A 20,319-nucleotide genomic window follows, 5' to 3' on the forward strand; every position below is an offset into this window, starting at 1 on the left:
GATTTTGATGTCTCTAATCATAATCCACAACCATGAGTTGGGTGATAACGACATCATTCTTGAGGCACAAACATATAGATGAATTATAGCTATAAGCATAATTCTTTATAAATGCATATTCTCTTCCGACATATCCAAGTGTGTGATAAAGCCACGTTTGTCCCATCACTATTATCTGATCAGGATTATGTGCCTTTATCAGCAGAAACAACAAGAAAACCACTATTTATATATAACAGGATTGAGTTCAATAAATAGATTCATCACAAGATGCCCCACTATTTGAATGTCTTCATTTCTTTGAAACAAAGACAAAACAACACGTTCAATCAAAATGGTGACCTATAATAAATGAGGATGTAGAAGGCTCTTAGCTAAAATACAACACTTGGAAAAAGTAAATTGGCCTAGTTGATAAGGAATAGACTCATATCTGACACAGGTTTAATTCTTTTTCTTCATGTTAAGACTTTGTTTGTACGTAATATGAAAATATCTACGTTAGCTGAACATTGAGGTCTGTCTTAGTATTGGTGAGTGCTCGAAACCCAACTCGTCAAACTATCTTTTAAAAGAAAAACACAACACTTGCTGATCTAAGTTGGCGCATCTCCCTCATACAGTTACACAAGTTGGTATTTAAGGGTCATGACTCGTGTTAGGTTCGTCCCTATTCAATAACGTCTCTACATGAATGTTCATTTTAGTAATGGCCTCTATCAATTGTACCCCAAAAAATGGCCTCTATCATGACAAATATTACTCCAAAGTTGTAAATGAAAGTTTATCATTTGGTAATTTTATTTTTTAATTATATGTAAAGCCAAACTTATACTAACAAAAAAAATTCCAACCACAAGTGTGGCCAAAAGAATATTACAAGAGTTACATCCATTTAAGAATTAGATTAGATTTGATCTTCAGATCGAAGTTGATTTGATTTAAACTGAAATTAGAATAAGATCAAATTATTTTATTAGGTAATGAATATAAAATTGTAAATGAAATAGTTTAAATAAATGATAAAATTGAAAGGAAAAAACAACAAAAGTTGATATTCCCTTTGTATATATATGTAGAGTACCAACTCTCCTTGTTTGGGTTCCCAACAATCCTGGTATACTATGACCAAAGAAAAACTCTCCTGGTATACTGGAGTTTATATGCATGACTTTCACTTTCATATCCTATATTCTTTAGTTTTGCAATGGATCCTTGATTTGGTCAATTTCTTCATATACCAATCAAAGTGCTTGCAAAAAAGACTTAACATTTGGCAATTAAATATGCTTGCAAGAAAGACTGCAACTAAAAATACCAATCAAACATATTTTCACATTTTATAGTCATGATCTTCCATTGCACAAGACTAGGTCATATCGAACTTGAATCCTCTACAACCTGCACAGTCAATGCAGCCAAATTTCAGCTTTTAGATCAAGGTACAATCCAAATCCAAAGGTAGGAATATGGTTGGACGGACTGCACTGTTGGAGAGAATCTTGGGTTGGAACTTGGAACTCGACCATATCTCCTCGAATTTGAATTCGTTACCTCTGTTGCACCATGCAACCGTTGTACGGTTGTACCCTCGTTAGATCACAACTCATATCACTTTGACAGGAAATATACATCAAACTATGTAGAAAGACAAATTATGTCCAAACCATATTGCATTGCATATACGAACCATATCTAATATTTTACAGTTACACAGAGATAGTTATGGTAATGGTTCAGAATCTGGAAATAAACAAACATATTTTTCACTTTAGTCGCTGTAGTATTCTACAGATTCATCTTCATAGAATTCGTCGTCAACGTCATCATCCCACTCATCATAAAGAAGAGATTTTAGCTGTTGTGCCTTCAGCTGTTCTTGAATTCTGTCTCTGATTGCTGTTCCCTGGTATATCAGTAAACCAACCAATTCAGTCGATCAGAAGTTATACAAAATGCAGAATCTAACAAATTTCATGCAAAAATTAGTCATCTTAAAGCTTATTTTTAGGGAGGAAAGAGAGATCCAACCATTTTGTGGCATCCTTCTTCAAACATCTCGAGAAATCCAGCAACTAATCGATCTGCATTTTCAACCCATTCAGTACGGTTCATCCCAGCAATTCTTCTCACTGTTCCTATCTGCACATAGTTTGGCTTGTCATATGATAGTGTCTTAATAATGCAAAGGATCATGTAGAATAATCAGACATTTTGTTTGTAAATGAACTAAATATAATTTCAATCTTCATTGTACTTGATACCATCATTTCCTAGTAATTCATTGGTCTGCCGCACACTCAAGACTGTAACATCCGGAACGTAGGCAAATGTCTATCAAAAAACATGGATCTCAACACACCTTAATGCTTACCACAGGACATCTAGAGCATGAACAAATGTGAGTGCAGTATTAGAGGTTTTGCCAGAATAACATGAGATAGACTCAACTCAACTCCAAAAGCTATCTCACAAGGTGAGAATTTCCCATGTCCTATAAATTCTCTTTAGGTCATATTTCTAGGCAATGTGGGATCTCAAGACACCCTCTCAAACCCAAAACTGAACATTTGGAGTATGAACAAATGTGGGTGAAATAACAGGGTTATCAACAAACTCAGATAATTCTAACAGGCAAGGTAGACAAAATCGAGATCCTAGACAAGATCGTGGTAGGATGTCAGTATCGTGAATCGGAGGATCGTAACACGGATCGGAAGATCCTACAAAATTTATATTATTGCATATAGATATAAGTTCGTAAAAAAACAACACATAAATTTCTTAACATAGAAAAATATTTTGGGAAGGTTTCACGAATTATTGCCTAGGGATGTATTGGGAAGGTTTCCAATATAGTTATTAATCAATAATTATTAATAAATATTTGGTAATTGGTGTAATAGGTAGAAAAGTACGTTTCATTCATGTGCCAGGTCAACAAAAATAAAACGAGTATTTTTGGGAAGGTTTTCAATACAATTAACTAATAATTAATTGGTTTAATGGGCTAAGAAACGAATCGTTTCTGTGACAGCAACAAAAAAAACGCGTTTTTTGGGTTTCTGATGTTTTTTTTAAGTTTTTCAAAGCTGGGTCGAGGATCCGACCCGCAAACCCAGGATTTTAGGAAGACGATCAGAAACCGCCGAAACGTGCGATTCCACCTATTCCAAGCGTTTTCGCGGCGATTCCGGCTGCGCCTACCAATTTCCGATTCCAAACCCAATCAAGCACGCACAGGGTACTCAAGATCGTAGACTCTTGCGTTTTTACGAGTCAGATCGCGATTTTGTCTACCATGCTAACAGGAGCTAGAATAGAAAATGAATTGAACCCAAACTAGTAATAGGAATAAAGAAGCCCCAAGAAACGGATCCAGGCAATTAAACTATATATTTACAAAATACAATGGCATCAACAAATAACAATTAATCTATTAATAAAAAATATTATTGGTTTCATTCTTCCTTGTCGATCTATAATAAGATAGTTCAGGATTTACACAGTTACCTTCTTTCCTACAGTCTCTTGCTGTTTCTTGACTCTCTCCTGCAACTTTTTAAGTCCCATGTTCATTCTCAATCTTTTCTCCTACAAATAAGAGATCATGTATCAAAGATAATTCCTCCCAGCATGCGAGAAAGTAAACAAATACGGCAACTGATTAACAGAACAATGAAACACATATGGGTAAGCAAAACAGAGGAGCTGGCGAAAAGAACAAACCTTGACATAGCTAACACCTAGCTCCTTTCTTGAATAACCACGATCCAGATTACGCATTACATACTGGTTGTAATCCTTGATGATTCTCATTATGATATCAGAGGTAGAAATTCCTTCAGTCCTCTTTGTTTCCTTAAATTTTCCAATAGCCTTAACCTGTATAAGAAATTAATAGGCATAAGATCATCAATGGAAGCTTGAAAATTTTGAGGTATGTACAATAAGCACCTATTCTGATACATAATGACAGAGCCAGCCAAGAAATATACTGAGGAAACAGATTAAAGTTTAAACAAATAAGAAAGGCTTCAAGTAGTCAAAAGAAATCATAATCAAAGAGACATTGTTGGAGAAATTAAGATGAATGACACCAGAGGGTGGGAAGAAAAAACAATGAATCATATACAACTAAATTAAAAGGTAGTTCTATTACTCATACTTACAAATTCATAGACATCCTTTCCAGCTCCACTTGTATCAGCATAACTATGGTAACAAAATAACAAAGGAAGTATTAACATATACGACCATATATAAGAACTTTGTGGATATGTTATTAGTGAGAATAAGTTCTAACAAGAAAAGTGTCCCACAGATTGAATAGAAGTATGATCAAACAACAAAAGAGAATCTTATAAAACTATAGTAATATAGTAGTAGTGATAATGGAAAGAAAAAACTAGTAGTAATAAAAATATTAATAATAATAATAACAATAATAACAACAAACATAATGAAACAACAATAATACAAAGTTACAAACAAATGAAAACACCTATACTCATTCAACAAATGACCTAACTTAAGAAGCTACTATGATAGATGTCAACAAAAACAAATTCAACTCGAGAGTTATCCTATGAAGAACAGAGTTTAACACGAAAGGATAACGCCTCCTTTACTGAGGCAATATAACAGACCTCGCCATGAATAGTTTGCACATAACTTTTTCTTAAATTTACATAAGGTTACTTCATTATGATACCAAATAACATTTTCAACAAAGTTAATAGATAAGTACTGTATAAATCATCATCCACACTATTCACTTAAAAATATATAGTCAATCATGTAGGCAATAACTACTAGTTACTCCCAAAAAATATCATGTGAGAAGAGGGTATAATTTACAATCATGCACAAACAAATAATTTATTATCAAAACTATCATGATGAATATAAAATATGCTTTAGTAGTCATTCAATTCTGGCTTTAAAGTTCTTGAAGGAAGTAATTTAATTCCAGTAAAAAAAAGGAAGTAATTTAATTATACAGCAAAGCATTATGTATGTGTGCGTGCGCGTGTGCGGCATCTAAATTTAGAATCAAATGATCACCAAAACAGAAAACAAAGATCATAACAGATTAAATAGGAGACAAAAAAGGGGAACCAGAAAAGGATGAAGATATTTGTATGTGAAAACTTTTCAAATGCCAAATTAAAATACTATTATATTCCTTTTAAAAGTTTTCTTGTTTCAAATTTTTGTAAAAATATTAGACATGTTTGCCGTCACTGTAGTTGTGTCTGAGGTACGTCAAAGTGAAGAAAAATAGTTTGTGTATCAATAATTTTAATCAAGAAGCCACAAATTTAGAATGCTGATAAAATAAAAAGAGAAATATAGCTGGACTGGGATTGGTTGATCTTACGGAAGAGCGTCATGTGCCACATAGTCAATTTTATGCTTGTCAATGAACTCCTGATTGATTACCCACGGCACATCTGGAATAACTTCATCAACCCACCTGCAGCAAGAGCAATTGAACTGATTACCAATCCATAGTGAAAGCAAATAAGTAAATAGAAAATGAGAAGGTCGAATATACTGTACTTGGGAATGTAAAACCAATTTAAATAAGTCATATAAATGTCTGAGTTTATAACCACTCGTAAGATTTTAAGAGTTAACAAAAGAAAACAAATTTTTGGAAGTAAAACTCATCCCTCCAAAATATAACTAGATGAAATAACATGACAGGCCTACTCCACAGCCGTAAGCAATTAAAAGAGGATATCAAATCCAATATTTTGACCAGACATAATCAGAAAGACGCCAAAGTACTTTGACATTACGAACTTGTGTGATTTACTCCGCCAGTTATCCGCAAACACGATCTTTAAAGATGGAAACAGAATGATATACAAGACTTTTGTCTACAATCTAACCTATAATCTCGTGTTACTTTTGCAGTTCCAATCTCACCGTTCACTTCATCAATCTATTATTGAAAAAAATAGTCAACAGAAGTATCATGGTACGAGAGTATCGTGATCAGAAACCATTCGATTACCCAACAAAGTGAGTGACGTCTATGATAACGGAGAATAAAACCCCCTTACTGGTTAGGATGAAATTTTTCATGTTATAACAGGCCATGTCATCAGGTATCAAACTTCGAAATTGCAAGATTTAACTAAAAATAAATAAACATAAAAAAGAGGGAAAAGAAAATCTGGCATAGGTGAGAACTCGAGAAGAAGCAAGCTTCAGGGCTCTCGAAGACAACAAGGTCAATGTCACCATTTCATTGCCATCGCACCTAGCCTATTCACCACTAGAAGCAATCGTTGAAGCACCAAATCTCGACCATATTCTTTATTCTCCCACACCGCCGAAATGTAAAACCTATAATAGCCACATCTGAACTTGAAGCTAGAAGTACCACAGATCCACCGCACCACCCATTATTGAACCACTGTGCAGTGGAAAACTGTCGTCATGCCATTGAACCGCAAAAAACCATTAACCCGCACAAACTACTGCCTGCTATCATTACTTGGACCCGCACAAACTCTTCAATTTTTTATTAATTATACAACAGTTGGTTGATTCCACAAGCTCACGGAAAGAAAAGCAAGTAAATTTCAAACACAGATCAATCAAACTTCAATCTAAACATGACCTGATACATCTACTATTCTACACAATATAGAAGCTTTCTAACTGAAGTACACGTCAAAAGTTAAAAGCTCAGCAATAATGATTCATAATTTAACCAAAGAAAAAAGGAAAAAGAAAAAAACCGAACTTGCAGTGACGAAGAGACTCATAGCGTTCTTGCTCATTCATAACTGTTTTACCCTTGTACTTGTGTGTGATCTCATCACTGCAGCATCCAACAAGGAGATATGTGTTTGGAAACCTTCAATTAACAAACAACAAAAACTATCATCATAACATGAACAAGTTCAATCAAACAACTAGCATAACAATTTGCATAGATCCAACAAGAACAAAAACCAAATCATAGACACTTTCATCATGCCAAAACCATAAAAATCCTAATTGCAAATGGGAAATCAACAAAATTGTTGATTAGTGAAGTAAGATTTAACCAAAATCATAAACAACACCCAAAAAAAAACCTTAAAAACAACAAAACAAAAAAGAACAACCTTAAAAACACAACAAAAAAAACAACCTTAAAAACAAAAACAAAAAACATGTGATTGAACAAAATTGAAGTATAGCCATGAAAACCAACAAACCCAAAAGAACAAAAAATGGGGTTGGACTAAATATCATAAAAAAGGGATCTTTTTGAATGAAAAATGAAATTGAGAAAGATGGGTGATGAAAAAAAGAGAAATTTCAATGAAATGAAGCAAAAGAAAAAGGAGGGTTGTAGTTGAAATTACGATTTCTTTGCTTGTTCAAGAGAACGGGCATGGCCAAAGTGAAAGAGATCGTAAATTCCATCAGCATAAACACGAACAGGTTTATCGTTTTTGCCAACTTCAGAGTCATCTTGTTCATTCATGATCACTGAACTTGTTGTTGAATTCAATGTTCAGAGTCAAAACGGAACTTCAAAACAAAGTCACACACTTTTCCTCTTTTGTTTCTTGTTTTTTTTTTCCTCTCTTTTTTACTCTCTCATTTTGTCTTTTTGTTTAAATGAAAGAAAACATAGGTTGAAGTTAAATGAATTATATTAATAAATAAAATTGTAGTTTTAATTATAGATTCCTTCACAGACATACGGCGGGGACGCTTGAACAGGATGCGTGGTCGGAGTTTAAACCTCTGAGTCAAATGTCGTACTTTGACAAATAAATGAGTTTTTTTTTCTATGTATTTAGTTACGGGATCAATATCTAATTAGTTTCTATAAATTTTTATGTGTTGCGTTAGTTTATAAAGGTAAGAAAACAGTCTACGATATTTTTTTATTATTAAAAATTTATTTGGTGTTTTGAATTTAACAACGCTTACGTACTTTGCACATCAAACACTTGCATAGAGATGACAATGAGTAGGGTATTTTACAATTTGATACGGAGTGGACATGAAGATGATGAATGCAGTTGCTCGGACGTAATGGAGGACATTGTTAACTCATTAGAGGGGGTGGTATATCTACAAGGACTCTAATAAGGATTTTAGAAGAGCGTAAACATTTAAGCAATTAAAAAAACATACCTTTCGTCTTAAACTAAAGCGAGGGTCCTTTATATAGATATCATGTAACTGACTTTGGATCTGAATCGGTTACGCAGTTGCTGTATATCCAAATTGAATCATGAATCATTGTCTGATCATCATCAAAAGGTCATGATTCAATCACGAGATTTGATTATTTGCGTTCCTAAATATGATACAACTCCCATAGCTGAATGTGGATTTTTATGCTTTTGGCCGTGTATCTTGGACGAATTGAGCTTTGGCGCAATCGAGAACAATTTTGCCTCCAAACTCGCAAATATACAAAAAATCCCGTACTTTTACCGTACTCTTACCGAAGTTTTACCCTTGTACAACTTTGTTTAAAGAAATATTAAATATGTTATTTATTTATTTATAGGTTTTTAATTTTATTCGAGTTTCAATTCATATCTGATTTGTTTATACTGAGAACACTTGAATGAAATGGCAATGAATCTCTTCCCTCTAATCTGTTTTGCAACTACCTGCCGACTGACCCTTTTTCTGCATTTTCAGCCGTTCTTCGTTTTAATTTTGAAACATGGGGACCAATAAATTGTGGCGTGCGTGACTTATGTACTTATAAATATTTTTTTTTGACAAATTATGTACTTATAAATATATGTATGTGTATATTTGTTTAATACCATTAATTTTAGCCATAACTCAATAGTATACTAAATTAAATCTTCAGTTTTTTTTTTTAGAGAAATTAAATCTTCAGTTCAATAGTAAATTTTGCAAATTGTCGAAGAAAACAGTAAAGCATTTTGTCAAAAAGTTATTCAACGGTATAACAACACTCAAATATTACACCCTTATAATCTAATTCTCCTCTATATAGATAAATAATATTCCTATATGAGAATATGGTAACAATTCCTTCAACTTATTCAAACTGAAACAGCAAGTACACAAATTATTTGTATTCAACAGTAATTGGCTCTAGTAGCTTGAGATTTGGGTAACTAGCTGCATCAAAATAGCCATTTTCAATATTTAAAACACAAGGGAATAATCACAACTGTATTACAAATGGTCCAATTAACATAAAACTTATGGAACAATCAATCTAATCTAAAAGTGAAGAAATGTTACTGTCTTTAGATCACACAAATGCTGAGAAAAATTATAATACTAATTGATGTACCAATAACATCGTTAACTTTGGATTTGACATTACAAATTCTAGTATCAACTAGAGTAAAAGAGTAGCTAACACAAATTTGTGTAGATTGGAAATGCATGCCTTCCACGCTAAACTGCGCATTCATGCTTTTACGTTTGAGTTAGCAGAAATTTCCTGTCAGAAAGATTATAACAGAATGATTAGTCTAAATAGGCAAAGGATACATACAGCTACATTCAACATCACTCAGAAATACGAATTTCAAACCATGACGATTAATTATTCAAATTAGCGGCAATGGGAACAAATGAAAACTGAATGGTAAATTTAAATTATTCAAATTACGTACAACAGAAGATTTTCTTAACGTAAAGAATGAGAAATTTTATCAACATCTAACTATATACTCCTAAGTATTTTCAACAAGATGAGAAGTCACGAGTGTTTTAACGAGATGAGAGGAAACTGATAGAGCATCAGGGTCCAGTAAATGTGAGGGGCCCATCATCGGGTCCAATTCACACTAGTGCAGTTTCAAGAAGATTGAAGAAGCTGAAGGAATAAAGGTTGTTAGGATATACCCTGAAGTCTAGGAGAATTTCTTTTATAAAGAGAGGGAAGGTTAGTAAGTGAATCGTTGAAGAAAGTTAGTTCGTGTCACTTCACTTATGAGAGGATCTCTCTCTGGTCTTGGCGTTCTTAGAACTCTGTTGCCATATTTCCACCATTGTAAAGAGCTTCAAGCTCATCCATTATCAGAGTCACTAATGCACAATTTCACTTCGGTTTTCTAGTTTCTATCGGAATCATGCAAAATCTTCTTCACTCTAAAGGGTATTGGTTATTGAGTCTCGAGAGAGAAGCAAGACAGGAATTCAAGACATCTGACAGAGACGAAGTCAAAAGTAAATCTAAAAATAAGTAAAACAAAAATGTAGAAATGCCACCATCGTAGTAAATAAATCACATATTTAGTCATTTAGAAGTACTGCCAACTTTCAAAAGGAGAAGAAACACAGTAATAAAGGGCAAAAAAAAGACATTACTATTGATTATTGAAGACAAAGATATTGCTGCATCTAATGATTTCCTTCCCCCATTTTATTAATATTGTTGATAACAGATTCAACTAGATTATCAACAATGGTCCTTCATTGCATGTTAAGCTTAGAAGGGACATTCTTAGTTCTTTAGTGATAGCTTGTGAAGTATGTTTTATATATCCAACCAAATTTGCTTTTAGGGACTAAGCTATGTGTTAATATGACAGCTTGTTCTTATAGAATGATTGGAAACTCACGAATGGTTCTACATATGTTCCTAGAGGTACATTATATTCTACCATTTACATGACACTAATTAAAGTAATATGCATTTAAGACGACGTTCGTGTAGTGGAAGGAATCAACTAATAAGGTGTTATTACGATATAATAATAGATTGTGTTGCATGAATTAGAAAGTCATGGTTGAGCTAGTCAAATGAGATGTGTTCCCTATTATAGGAAATCCGCAAATGCATAATTTTGTTGGCTATTTTATAGGAGAGCAAACTAACATTTCTTTGAAGAATCACTCGCCTGTTAGGAAACTAAATTTTTTTGACTCGATGCATTTTGAAGGAGAGTCAAAACATTTGGATGAAACTACATAAGATAAGCATAACGAAGAGTGGACGGAAGCCATATATGAGAATCATATTTATGATTCAGTGAAATTGCCTTAGGGAGAGAATTTTGAGACTTGTTGCACAATTGCTATGATATCAAGGTTTGGTCTCATTTGAGTTGTGACGGGGAGATTTGTCAAGTAAGTCCTCCTAAGTAGGACTGTAGGAGTGACACCTCACTGGCTATCTTCAAAAAAGAATCTAGTGATTTTTATTATTCTACATTGAAGGGATTTTCCACTTCAAATTTGCGGCAATCTTATTTATTTTTCTACAACTTTTTATTGCTAATATTGTTAAAGTTGCCTTCGTTTGGTAAAATTTATGATTAGACAACTCTCAAAAAAAAGGCAATAATGTTTTAGCTCTTTATACCAACACTATTGACCAAGAACATAAAAGAGTAAGTACGAAAAATCATCTGATTACCTTAGTGCAAATGTATATATAATGGACATCGGGATTCAGTCCTAGGGTTTCATCCACAGAGCTTCCATCATTATTAAGTGGAATAGGTTTTGTCAGCTCCCAAAGTGGATTATCAGATTTTTCTTCTGATGCAAGTTTCTCTGCACATATCACGGAAGTGGTTATTGACAATGACTTAATTAACACTCCAGATATGAATGAACTAGGCAAAACAATGCCTATATATTTGACCGAAGAGGCGCAAATTTATAAAGGAACACATAAATAGGATGCTTCAAAGGGAAATGTTTTTTTTAGAAAAATGGTATATATTATTAAAGATATAATATAAGAACAGTTCATGTGTTAACTTGGCACAAAAAATGACAATGATAAGAGGATTTAAACCAACCTATTACATGGAGTTTAATTGTCCACGAGCATGAATCACGTAGCAAACGTAAGCGATATAGTGGAGCTCCATACGTCACCTGCAATTTTTGCACGCATTCAAGACCGGTTAGGCGAAATGCTAAGACATGTTTCATCTATTGTAGAATAAATCTGAATACAACTCGGTACTAAGAGGTTCGCTTACCAGAATATAGACTCCTTTAGCCTTGAGAACCCTATAGTGTGTCATCAACTGCTTCAATAATGGTGAACAGATCAAGAATAAAAAAAATCCAAAATGAAACAGAAGTGGTAAAGAACTATGGACTTTTTGTTCATGGTTTTATTATACCTCCAAATTTCCTCAAGCATCTTAGTAGCATGTTGTCTTGAATTGTTTCCACACTAGTACAACAAAAATATCCAATGAGCAAACTGTTAGTCTTGTCAAACACACGAGTATTTCAATGAACATCATCACTCACCAAGATAGAATCAAGAGTTCCTGAAAAACAAAATTAAACAATATCAAAACGATTCGTTGTTCAAGAGTTAATCTAATTATATTATTTATTCAAAAATAAATGAATCTATGAATGAATGGGAAGAAAACCTTTGTCAATAACAGAACCAAAAGTCTCTGATGCAAAAGCACTCATGTCTCTGACATCCATTTTCAAATCTGTCTAACTATTAAGGATGTTTCAGCCTCAAGAACATCGCTATCATCATTCACCACTTCAGCAAAATTTTATAAAATTATAACATGGATATAACATGGAAAATTGGAAAATAATGCATACTTTTTCTAATGACAATTGTAGTAGCGTGAAAATGAAAAAACAATATATTTATACAAAGGTTTTAAAAAGAGCCGCAATAAATATTTTTATACATGTTTAGTTTGATGGTGAGTTTGGCAAGATCACACTGGCTGTGATCTTGTTGAAACATCAAAGTATAGATTTTGCCAAAATCACACTAGAGATACTACTGCGATCCTGGCAAAATCATTGTGAATCCAAACATACACTTTGATGTCTTAATGATCACAGTATAAGCCGCATTTGACCACAATTCTCTATAAATATAATATAGTATGAAAAATTAAGATCCAACTTCATAATTTAAAAACATGGTATATAACATGAATTAATCAACATAAGGATACACTTCAATTGAGGACGATCTCGGTATTTCTTCTGCATAGCATCAATGACCACTGAAGAAATATCAATGTTCACAACATCCTTGTAACCACCTTCATCAACCATGCCTTGACTGAACGCTGCAAACAACACAAACACAAAAATTTTCATTTCCTTGAAATTTACATGCCCACATGCATAACACAAAAGGTGATAAAAAAAATTCTAAAAAAAAAAAAGATTTTTATTGAACCCAAATGAAAAAGAATAAATGGGGTAGCATTAAATATCATATAAGAGAGATCTAAGAAATGAAAAAAAAAATGTTTTGTTTTTTGGACTGACTTACCTGAATTACCAGAACCAACAACAAGGATAGATTGGTTCTTGGGAACATAGAGATTGATGATAGGAGCCAAAGTAATATACTTTTGGTACCAATCAAAAGGACCTGGTTCGTTTGTGTAACGGTTGTCCCAGTACCATGATTCACCATATGCTTGTGTACCTGTTGCCATCACTGTTTGTTCTTTCTTTCGATCTTCAATATGTTGTTTGGAACAAGAAGAATGACGAAAGTTCTTGTTGTTAGTTTTATGTTTGTTTGTTCCAAATCTGAAACAAGGATCAATCAAACTGAACAAGTGCCACGTTCGTCTTACACACACGTGGCATGGAGCATTAAGTTATGTTGGTGACATATTATTGTTGGGGATTATTTATTTATTGAGTAGTGATATATGTACAACTCTTTGGTACAACTATTATGACAACTTCGGTTTTCTCTTTTTTGATTGGTCAAAAATATTAGAGAGATAAAAAGGAAGAGAAAATAAGAAGATAATGTGAGTATGAAAGAGAAAGTTGTCAAAAAGTTGTTAAAAAATAGTTGTACAAATATCATTTCTCTTATTTAAATGGGAAATGCTAACATATGTAGTAAGACAGATGTTAGGGTACCAAAAACAGAAATTATGAATTGAAAACTGTGTCAATTTATCTCAAAATTTTGATAATTATTATTTTTCAATGAATACTTCTATTAATGGAAACCATATTTTAGAGCACATCTTAACATGACTCTATTTATTTAAATGTATTTATAAACAACTTTTTGCTTTTTCAAATTCATTAAATAACAACTAATGTATCTAACTTATAATAAATTCTAGATACATTAGTTATTTAATAAATCTGGACAAAGAAAAGACATTTATAATTGTAATCGGATCAATATTGTAATAAACAATGTTAAAAGTGGTGGTTAGTTAATGTGTCACATCCCTATAACTATTGTTAAAATCGAATGTCCAACAAAATTTATTTATATGTTTGAAAGGACATATACGAAGTGAAATGGTAATAAATAAGAGAAATGATATTTGTACAACTAGTTTCTAACAACTTTTTGACAACTTTTCTCTCTCATACTCACATTATCTTCTTATTCTCTCTTCCTTTTTTTCTCTCTAATATTTTTGACCAATCAAAAAAGAGAAAACCAAAGTTGTCATAATAGTTGTACCAAAGAGTTGTACATATATCACTGCTCTTTAAATATACATGATGCTCCTTACTCCATGATATGTCATTTGGAACATTCTTCTTGAATCCATAACCCTTCTTTTTTTACCAAACATTTTACACAATAGTTGAAAATCAATTTCTTACCCAGCCAAATTAGGAAATAAAAGTGTTTCACATAAAATTTCTAAGAACTCTCGGTACAAAATTTTCTTACATTAGTCATCCCTGTATTTATTGAAATTGGAACTACCATATAATCCCAAGAGATAGAAATGCATGATAAATAATCATTTGCAAAGAAATTGAGAAGCATAATCTACATATAAAAGCAATAGCACAGCATGAGAATTAATGGACCATTTACCAACTTGCTTCATGACCATAGTATTTAATAATTTTAAGGAAATGAAGAGATTTCTACAGTGCCCATTGGGCTATGGCTCATATCAAATTTGGATCCTCTACTGCCTGCTGCACCGTAAGGCTGGCTGTGGAGATTCAGGTTCGGCTTATGTCTCGTAGAAACGAAGTTCTACCATAAACTCTTGGCGCTTAGGGCAACACCAAGCAACTGCTTTTGCTGAACCAAGTACTTGCAATGCCCACTCAACAGCAAATATAGGATCCTGTGCTTGTACAGGCCACTTATGGTTCTTCAGATCAATTGCAATTCCTGAATCCACTCTGAAACTGATAGGACCAACAATCTGCAAGATGAAAATAAAGCGGCCTTATGTGACAATATGATGAGTTTTCATTGTATGTCAATGTAAATTGTAAAACTAATTTACATAGACAGTGCATCTCCATTAAACTCATACTTCATTATTTGTTTTAGTCCCTATAGTATTTAGTTTATGTTACTTTCTCAAGTTTGTGGAATAATTGGCCGTACCTGCTGCTGAAGAGATAAGGTAGCATTGGGGCAAATTGCCTGAACAGCTTCCATATTGGGCTTTTGGGAATTGAGAAGATCTTGCGCAAGACTAGTTGCACCTAAAAGAAATTTGGAACCAGAAGGAAAATCCAGTCGGGCCTGAAATCGAGAAAGATCTAGAAAAAGCCTTTGGAAGTTTCCATGTTGGGCTGTAAATGAAACGGATCCAAATATATCTGCTAGAAAAGAAGACTTTATTCCAGGAGCCTGAAGACACAATCCTGAAGATTGTTGTTCATCGTCATCTACCTGAGCTCTTGTCGAATTCTCCCCAAAATATGCTGTTGCAGCAGCACCTTATCCCATAAAGAATTCAAGGAAACAATAAGCACTTTCTAAAAACATCTGTAACTTTAAGGTACCATAGAAATTCTCAACAGATAAAAGATGTAATTTATTATATTACTTATAATTCTACGGCCTGTTCGGATTGATTTATTTGAGCTTATCTGCTGGCATAAGTACTTTTGAGAATGTTTGCGAGAGCTTGTGGAAACAGCTTATGATATGTCTATAATTTATTTTCAGCTTATTTTCGTAAGCTCTCAAGGATAGCTAATGTAAACAGCTTACTGGTATGAAAACAATTTGACTTTATTTTATCTTTTTTCTATAGAAATATATTACATAAGCACTTATGGATAAGTGGTTATGCTATAAACGCTTAATTAAGTTTTTTATCCAAACATAATGTCCACAGTCTTCTGCTACACCTACTATTATACTATTTTTGCACCTGCTACTTCAAGTCAGACATCCCAAAGGCTCCCAAATCCTAAAGATCTAAGAGAAATGATATTTGAACAACCATTTTTGACAACTTTTATGACAACTTTCTCTCTCATACTCACATAATCATTCTACTTTCTCTCTCTATTGCTTTGATTTTTGTGCCACTATCTAAATTTCTTTGTAAAAATTGGTTGTCCAACAAGTTGTCACAATAAATGGTCGTTCATATAACATTGCTCAAGATCTAATGATAGAAAAAACAAGCATTTGAAATTTTAACAAAATATATCAGTTTCCTCACTTCACTAAGCAAAGAAATTAGCATAATCTTAGGTCACAGCCAAATGTCCCTTTATGTATGTACTCTAGAACGTATTTGCAAAACACTACAAACAAGGAAACGACTTACCAATCATCCCTGAGGCAGACACAAGAGGATTTGAAAGAAAGATGTCATATGGTTGTATCAATTTCAATTTAGGAGTTTCACTTCTCCAGATATCAAGGTTTTTCCTATAAGAAAAGACACTTTTGAAGGCCAAACCCGGAAGAAGAGTCTGCGGTACTCTATCATTTTGATTTTGAATACTTTCAAACTTCTTGGGTGACCCTGAATTGTAGTGCGCTGACAAATGATAACCAGCCGAAGAGTCACTGGTAGTCAAAGAAGCAAGATCAATAGCCATTGATAATGGTACATCCCAATAATTACCAATCTTATCAACAAAGAGACCGGGATAAACTGCTTCCACTGTTAAATCATGATGTGGAAACTACAAACCAAAGCGATAAATTTTTGTATTAGTCAATAAAATTAAACCCAACTATAGTTCAATTCGTGTCAAAATGTGACAACAGAAAAACAAAGTAGATATTTCGTATAAATTGGATTAACTTCCACATACTTGCAGATAGCTAATGTAGAATTTCTAACCAACTGTGTGATAGACTTACTCATGCAGCTCAGTAAGCTAGTCTTTAGTTAGGTTACATAAGCTATTATCTTCTGCAGAACTGTTCGTAACTGTTGGCTGTTCAAAATAGTCAGCGACTTTTCTTGTCATTTGATTTACGACTTTTTTTTTATGAATATTTGATTTACGATTTGAATTACTTTGATGTTCATATATGATATGCCAGCTTATAATGTTGCTATATCATTTGCTTTTATTTAAAAATATCATATTTTATTGGTAATGTATCCAACGATTCGTAATAAGATTTGATTCATGATTCGGAAAATAGGTCTTCCGATTCATGATTTGAAAACCATTGTTCAAAGTCAGTTATAGTTAGCTAGCTGCTGTAACAGTTTTCTCCAAATGTACAACAGGCCCTATGAATGTAAGGCCTCAACACTGACTTCAACAGAATATGATATGAATATCTAAGCATGTTCTCGAGTTTATCTCTCTCTTTGCTCGCTGTGTCTATGGACGTCAAGGTGGTTACCACAAGATGATTGACGGTCCAGTTAGCCAAAAGACTGGATATGATGCTTCCATTTTCTTTCACCAGTATGATCATGCCAACGGCAATGCTCTTCTTGCCTTCTATAACGTGCATTACTATCACCTCTTTGCTTTAGACTGACAGTCGCCTTCAGGCTCCACCATGTCAATCTCCTCTACCACAATCTTTCTATGCACTGCACCACGGCTCTATGACACTGAAAAGTTATCCTACCAGTCCGATTCCTGACTGATTCTGGGAATGTAATTGAATTCGGTCGGGTCAGGTTTAGGGGGAAAACAAGTCCTGACTAATTAAAAAGCTTTGGTTTGGTTGGCTTATGACAAAAAAGTTTAGACAACTTGATCTGTATTGAGATATCATGTGTGCATATATATTAAAAAAGAATTCACAAAATTGAAATAAAATCTAACCTAAAATCAACCAGGATGGAGGCCGGATGAGAAACAGCTAGAAGGAGATAAATGGCAGTCTGGTTGTTCTGTATTTCACAACAAAGCACAAACCAGAACTGCAAGAGTTGACCGAGCACAAACCAGAACAACAATGGACATGACAGAATACAGACATTAAATCATGGCATGTGATCAGTTAAATGTGTGCGAAGACACGTCAGACAATTGAGCCAGCGACTGAGATAAGGTGTTACACCAGACGAATGTCTTCGCAACTATTGTATGGTGGTGTGCAGAATCAATCTAAATGAGGAATGGCCAAGCCACCAAGGGCTAATAATTCTTTCTGTCTCACGTGATCATAAATGGCATGCTAATTATTAACTATTTTCTGAAAAACCCTCAATCCAGTGTGTCAAATTGCGGCTATAATGACGCTATAGTACCATAGAATAGTGGAATTCGGACAACAAGCTATTCTTCCACGATATGTGATTTAGTGCAAAGTGTTATTAGATTGCAGCGCTATAGCTCTGTAGCATAGCAGAATTTGAAACATACCGCTATTTTGTGACTTGCGATTAACAACACCGACTTAACTCCTTTATGATGATCAAGAATGTTGCAATAAGCACATAATGTCATAGAACTCTAAAACATTATCATAACAGAAAATGCTAAAAATCATCAAGAATAAAAGGCATCGCAAAAACACTTAAAAATTCATAATAAGAGTACGAACAAATGATTACCTTATGATGAAGGACAGCTTTTCCACGAGGTTTATCAGTATAGTCATATGAATCTAAACCAAAAAGTAAAGTATCATCCGGTGTTAACTGGAACTCCGAACATAATCCCAATGCATATAACGATTTCTGCTGTAGGTGTCTCCCAAAGTTTTTCAACCAAGAGGAAAACCGTGCTGGTTTTTCCTCACTGCTCTTAACGGATGAAACAAATTTCTGCAAATTGAACTGACCCAGTAAAAATACAAACCTGCAAAACTTTCAAACCTGAATATCAGCCGATATAAACTAATAACAGACACAGCTCAATGAATCAATTAAAATAACAGAGCTGAAAATTAACACCACCAATTTTCTTAATTTGTGACATGTTTGGATTGACTTATTTGAACTTACCTACGCAGCCTATGTTTGTAGCACCAACATAACTGATCGAATGTCATTGCCAGTGTCTGACACTGACATGATACCAACACAAGTAATTTCATTCAATTAATTCATTTTCTTAAATTATAATCGGTGTTGTGTCTGGTGTCAGTGTTTCAAGGTTTATAAGCACTTAACTAAGTTGTTTATCCAAACAGGGTCTTAGTCAATTCATATTCATAAACTCAAACTGAATGAATTCATGAACAAACTATCAATTTGATAACAACCCATTAACTAAAAAAACTCAAATAGACATAAAAATCAAAACTTTCAAAACGGGGTATAAAAAAAAGTGAAGAAATTACCAGTTATCAGAAAAGGGAAGCGATAAAACACGTTGAAGACTGAAACCTTGAGGTTGTGAAAAAGTGGGATGAAGAGGAGCATTCATGAAAAGTTGCATGAATTGAAGTTGTCTTGGTCTAGAAAGTCTTGTACCTCGTGATAAACCCAAAGTAAGAGGGTCTTCTGGAACAGGAGAAGCAGAGCCATCAAGTGTTTTTGGTGTTGAAATGTCTAAATCCCAAAATCCTCCTCCGTCCATTACCCATCTTAGTTTCCTCATCACTGCTTCAACAAGCAGATGATAATGCTCCTCGTTCCGGTGGTTGTTGTTCACTACCGCTTCAAGTTCCAACGAGAGGGTGTTGGAAAAGGATTCTTGTGTTTGGTTTGACACAAGAAAAAGAGGAAAAAGAATATTGGGCCGGATTAAAAATTAAAATCACCCAACATTTAAATTAAATAAATTTATATATCAATTCATAAAGAAAAATGTTTAAATTTCTCATCCGTTGTTAATTATAAGCAAATTTTAACTTTTTAAGTTCATTCAATTCAATTAATGATGTATGTGGTATACCACAAAATTTGCTTATAATTGACAACGGAGGGAGCACGACAGAAATTCGACAAAAAAAGTATTAATTGTAATCCGATTAGAGAGTCTCTTTGTAAGTCTATGATATAATAACATTTTTTTATATATTAGAATTTGGTGTTCCACGTTCAACTTCAGTTTTTTTTTTCTTTTTTTTTCTCGATCCGTTGACAAAGTTCTTACTAGGCAACTCCATAGAGATAGTGTTTTCTCTCTCATTCTTCAAAGTGGTTAGGAGTGCCAAAAAAAGGGAACATAGTTTCTTACGTCATTGTTTGGTCTCACTGTGTT

At 33.6% G+C, this 20,319-nt stretch overlaps 3 protein-coding genes across 3 annotated transcripts; all 3 read right to left on the reverse strand.

The window, feature by feature from the left end:
- Positions 1-1,655: 1,655 nt before the first annotated feature.
- LOC146945557 (choline-phosphate cytidylyltransferase 1-like) lies at positions 1,656-7,545 on the reverse strand. The gene is made up of 8 exons (XM_085743890.1): positions 7,374-7,545; positions 6,764-6,877; positions 5,384-5,479; positions 4,173-4,215; positions 3,730-3,885; positions 3,514-3,594; positions 2,032-2,142; positions 1,656-1,906 (listed from the first exon to the last, which is right to left on the reverse strand). The coding sequence occupies exons 1-8, from the start codon at positions 7,493-7,495 to the stop codon at positions 1,772-1,774; spliced, it is 858 nt and encodes a 285-aa protein (XP_085600016.1). The 5' UTR covers positions 7,496-7,545; the 3' UTR covers positions 1,656-1,771.
- A 1,588-nt stretch (positions 7,546-9,133) lies between these two features.
- LOC146945558 (S-adenosyl-L-methionine-dependent methyltransferases superfamily protein) lies at positions 9,134-13,612 on the reverse strand. The gene is made up of 9 exons (XM_085743892.1): positions 13,256-13,612; positions 12,930-13,046; positions 12,372-12,440; positions 12,244-12,263; positions 12,111-12,163; positions 11,964-11,994; positions 11,778-11,856; positions 11,387-11,526; positions 9,134-9,463 (listed from the first exon to the last, which is right to left on the reverse strand). Exons 1-9 carry the CDS (start codon positions 13,422-13,424, stop codon positions 9,431-9,433), a joined length of 711 nt encoding a protein of 236 aa, XP_085600018.1. The 5' UTR covers positions 13,425-13,612; the 3' UTR covers positions 9,134-9,430.
- A 974-nt stretch (positions 13,613-14,586) lies between these two features.
- Positions 14,587-19,827, reverse strand: PDE320 (pigment defective 320). Its single transcript, XM_085743891.1, has 5 exons — positions 19,454-19,827; positions 18,723-18,969; positions 16,512-16,875; positions 15,329-15,666; positions 14,587-15,140 (listed from the first exon to the last, which is right to left on the reverse strand). The coding sequence occupies exons 1-5, from the start codon at positions 19,711-19,713 to the stop codon at positions 14,943-14,945; spliced, it is 1,407 nt and encodes a 468-aa protein (XP_085600017.1). The 5' UTR covers positions 19,714-19,827; the 3' UTR covers positions 14,587-14,942.
- Positions 19,828-20,319: the final 492 nt, after the last annotated feature.

The sequence above is a fragment of the Medicago sativa genome, chromosome 2 (genome assembly GCF_051527215.1).
Source record: "Medicago sativa cultivar Bolivia chromosome 2, Bolivia_mono, whole genome shotgun sequence".
Taxonomy (NCBI): Eukaryota; Viridiplantae; Streptophyta; class Magnoliopsida; order Fabales; family Fabaceae; genus Medicago; species Medicago sativa.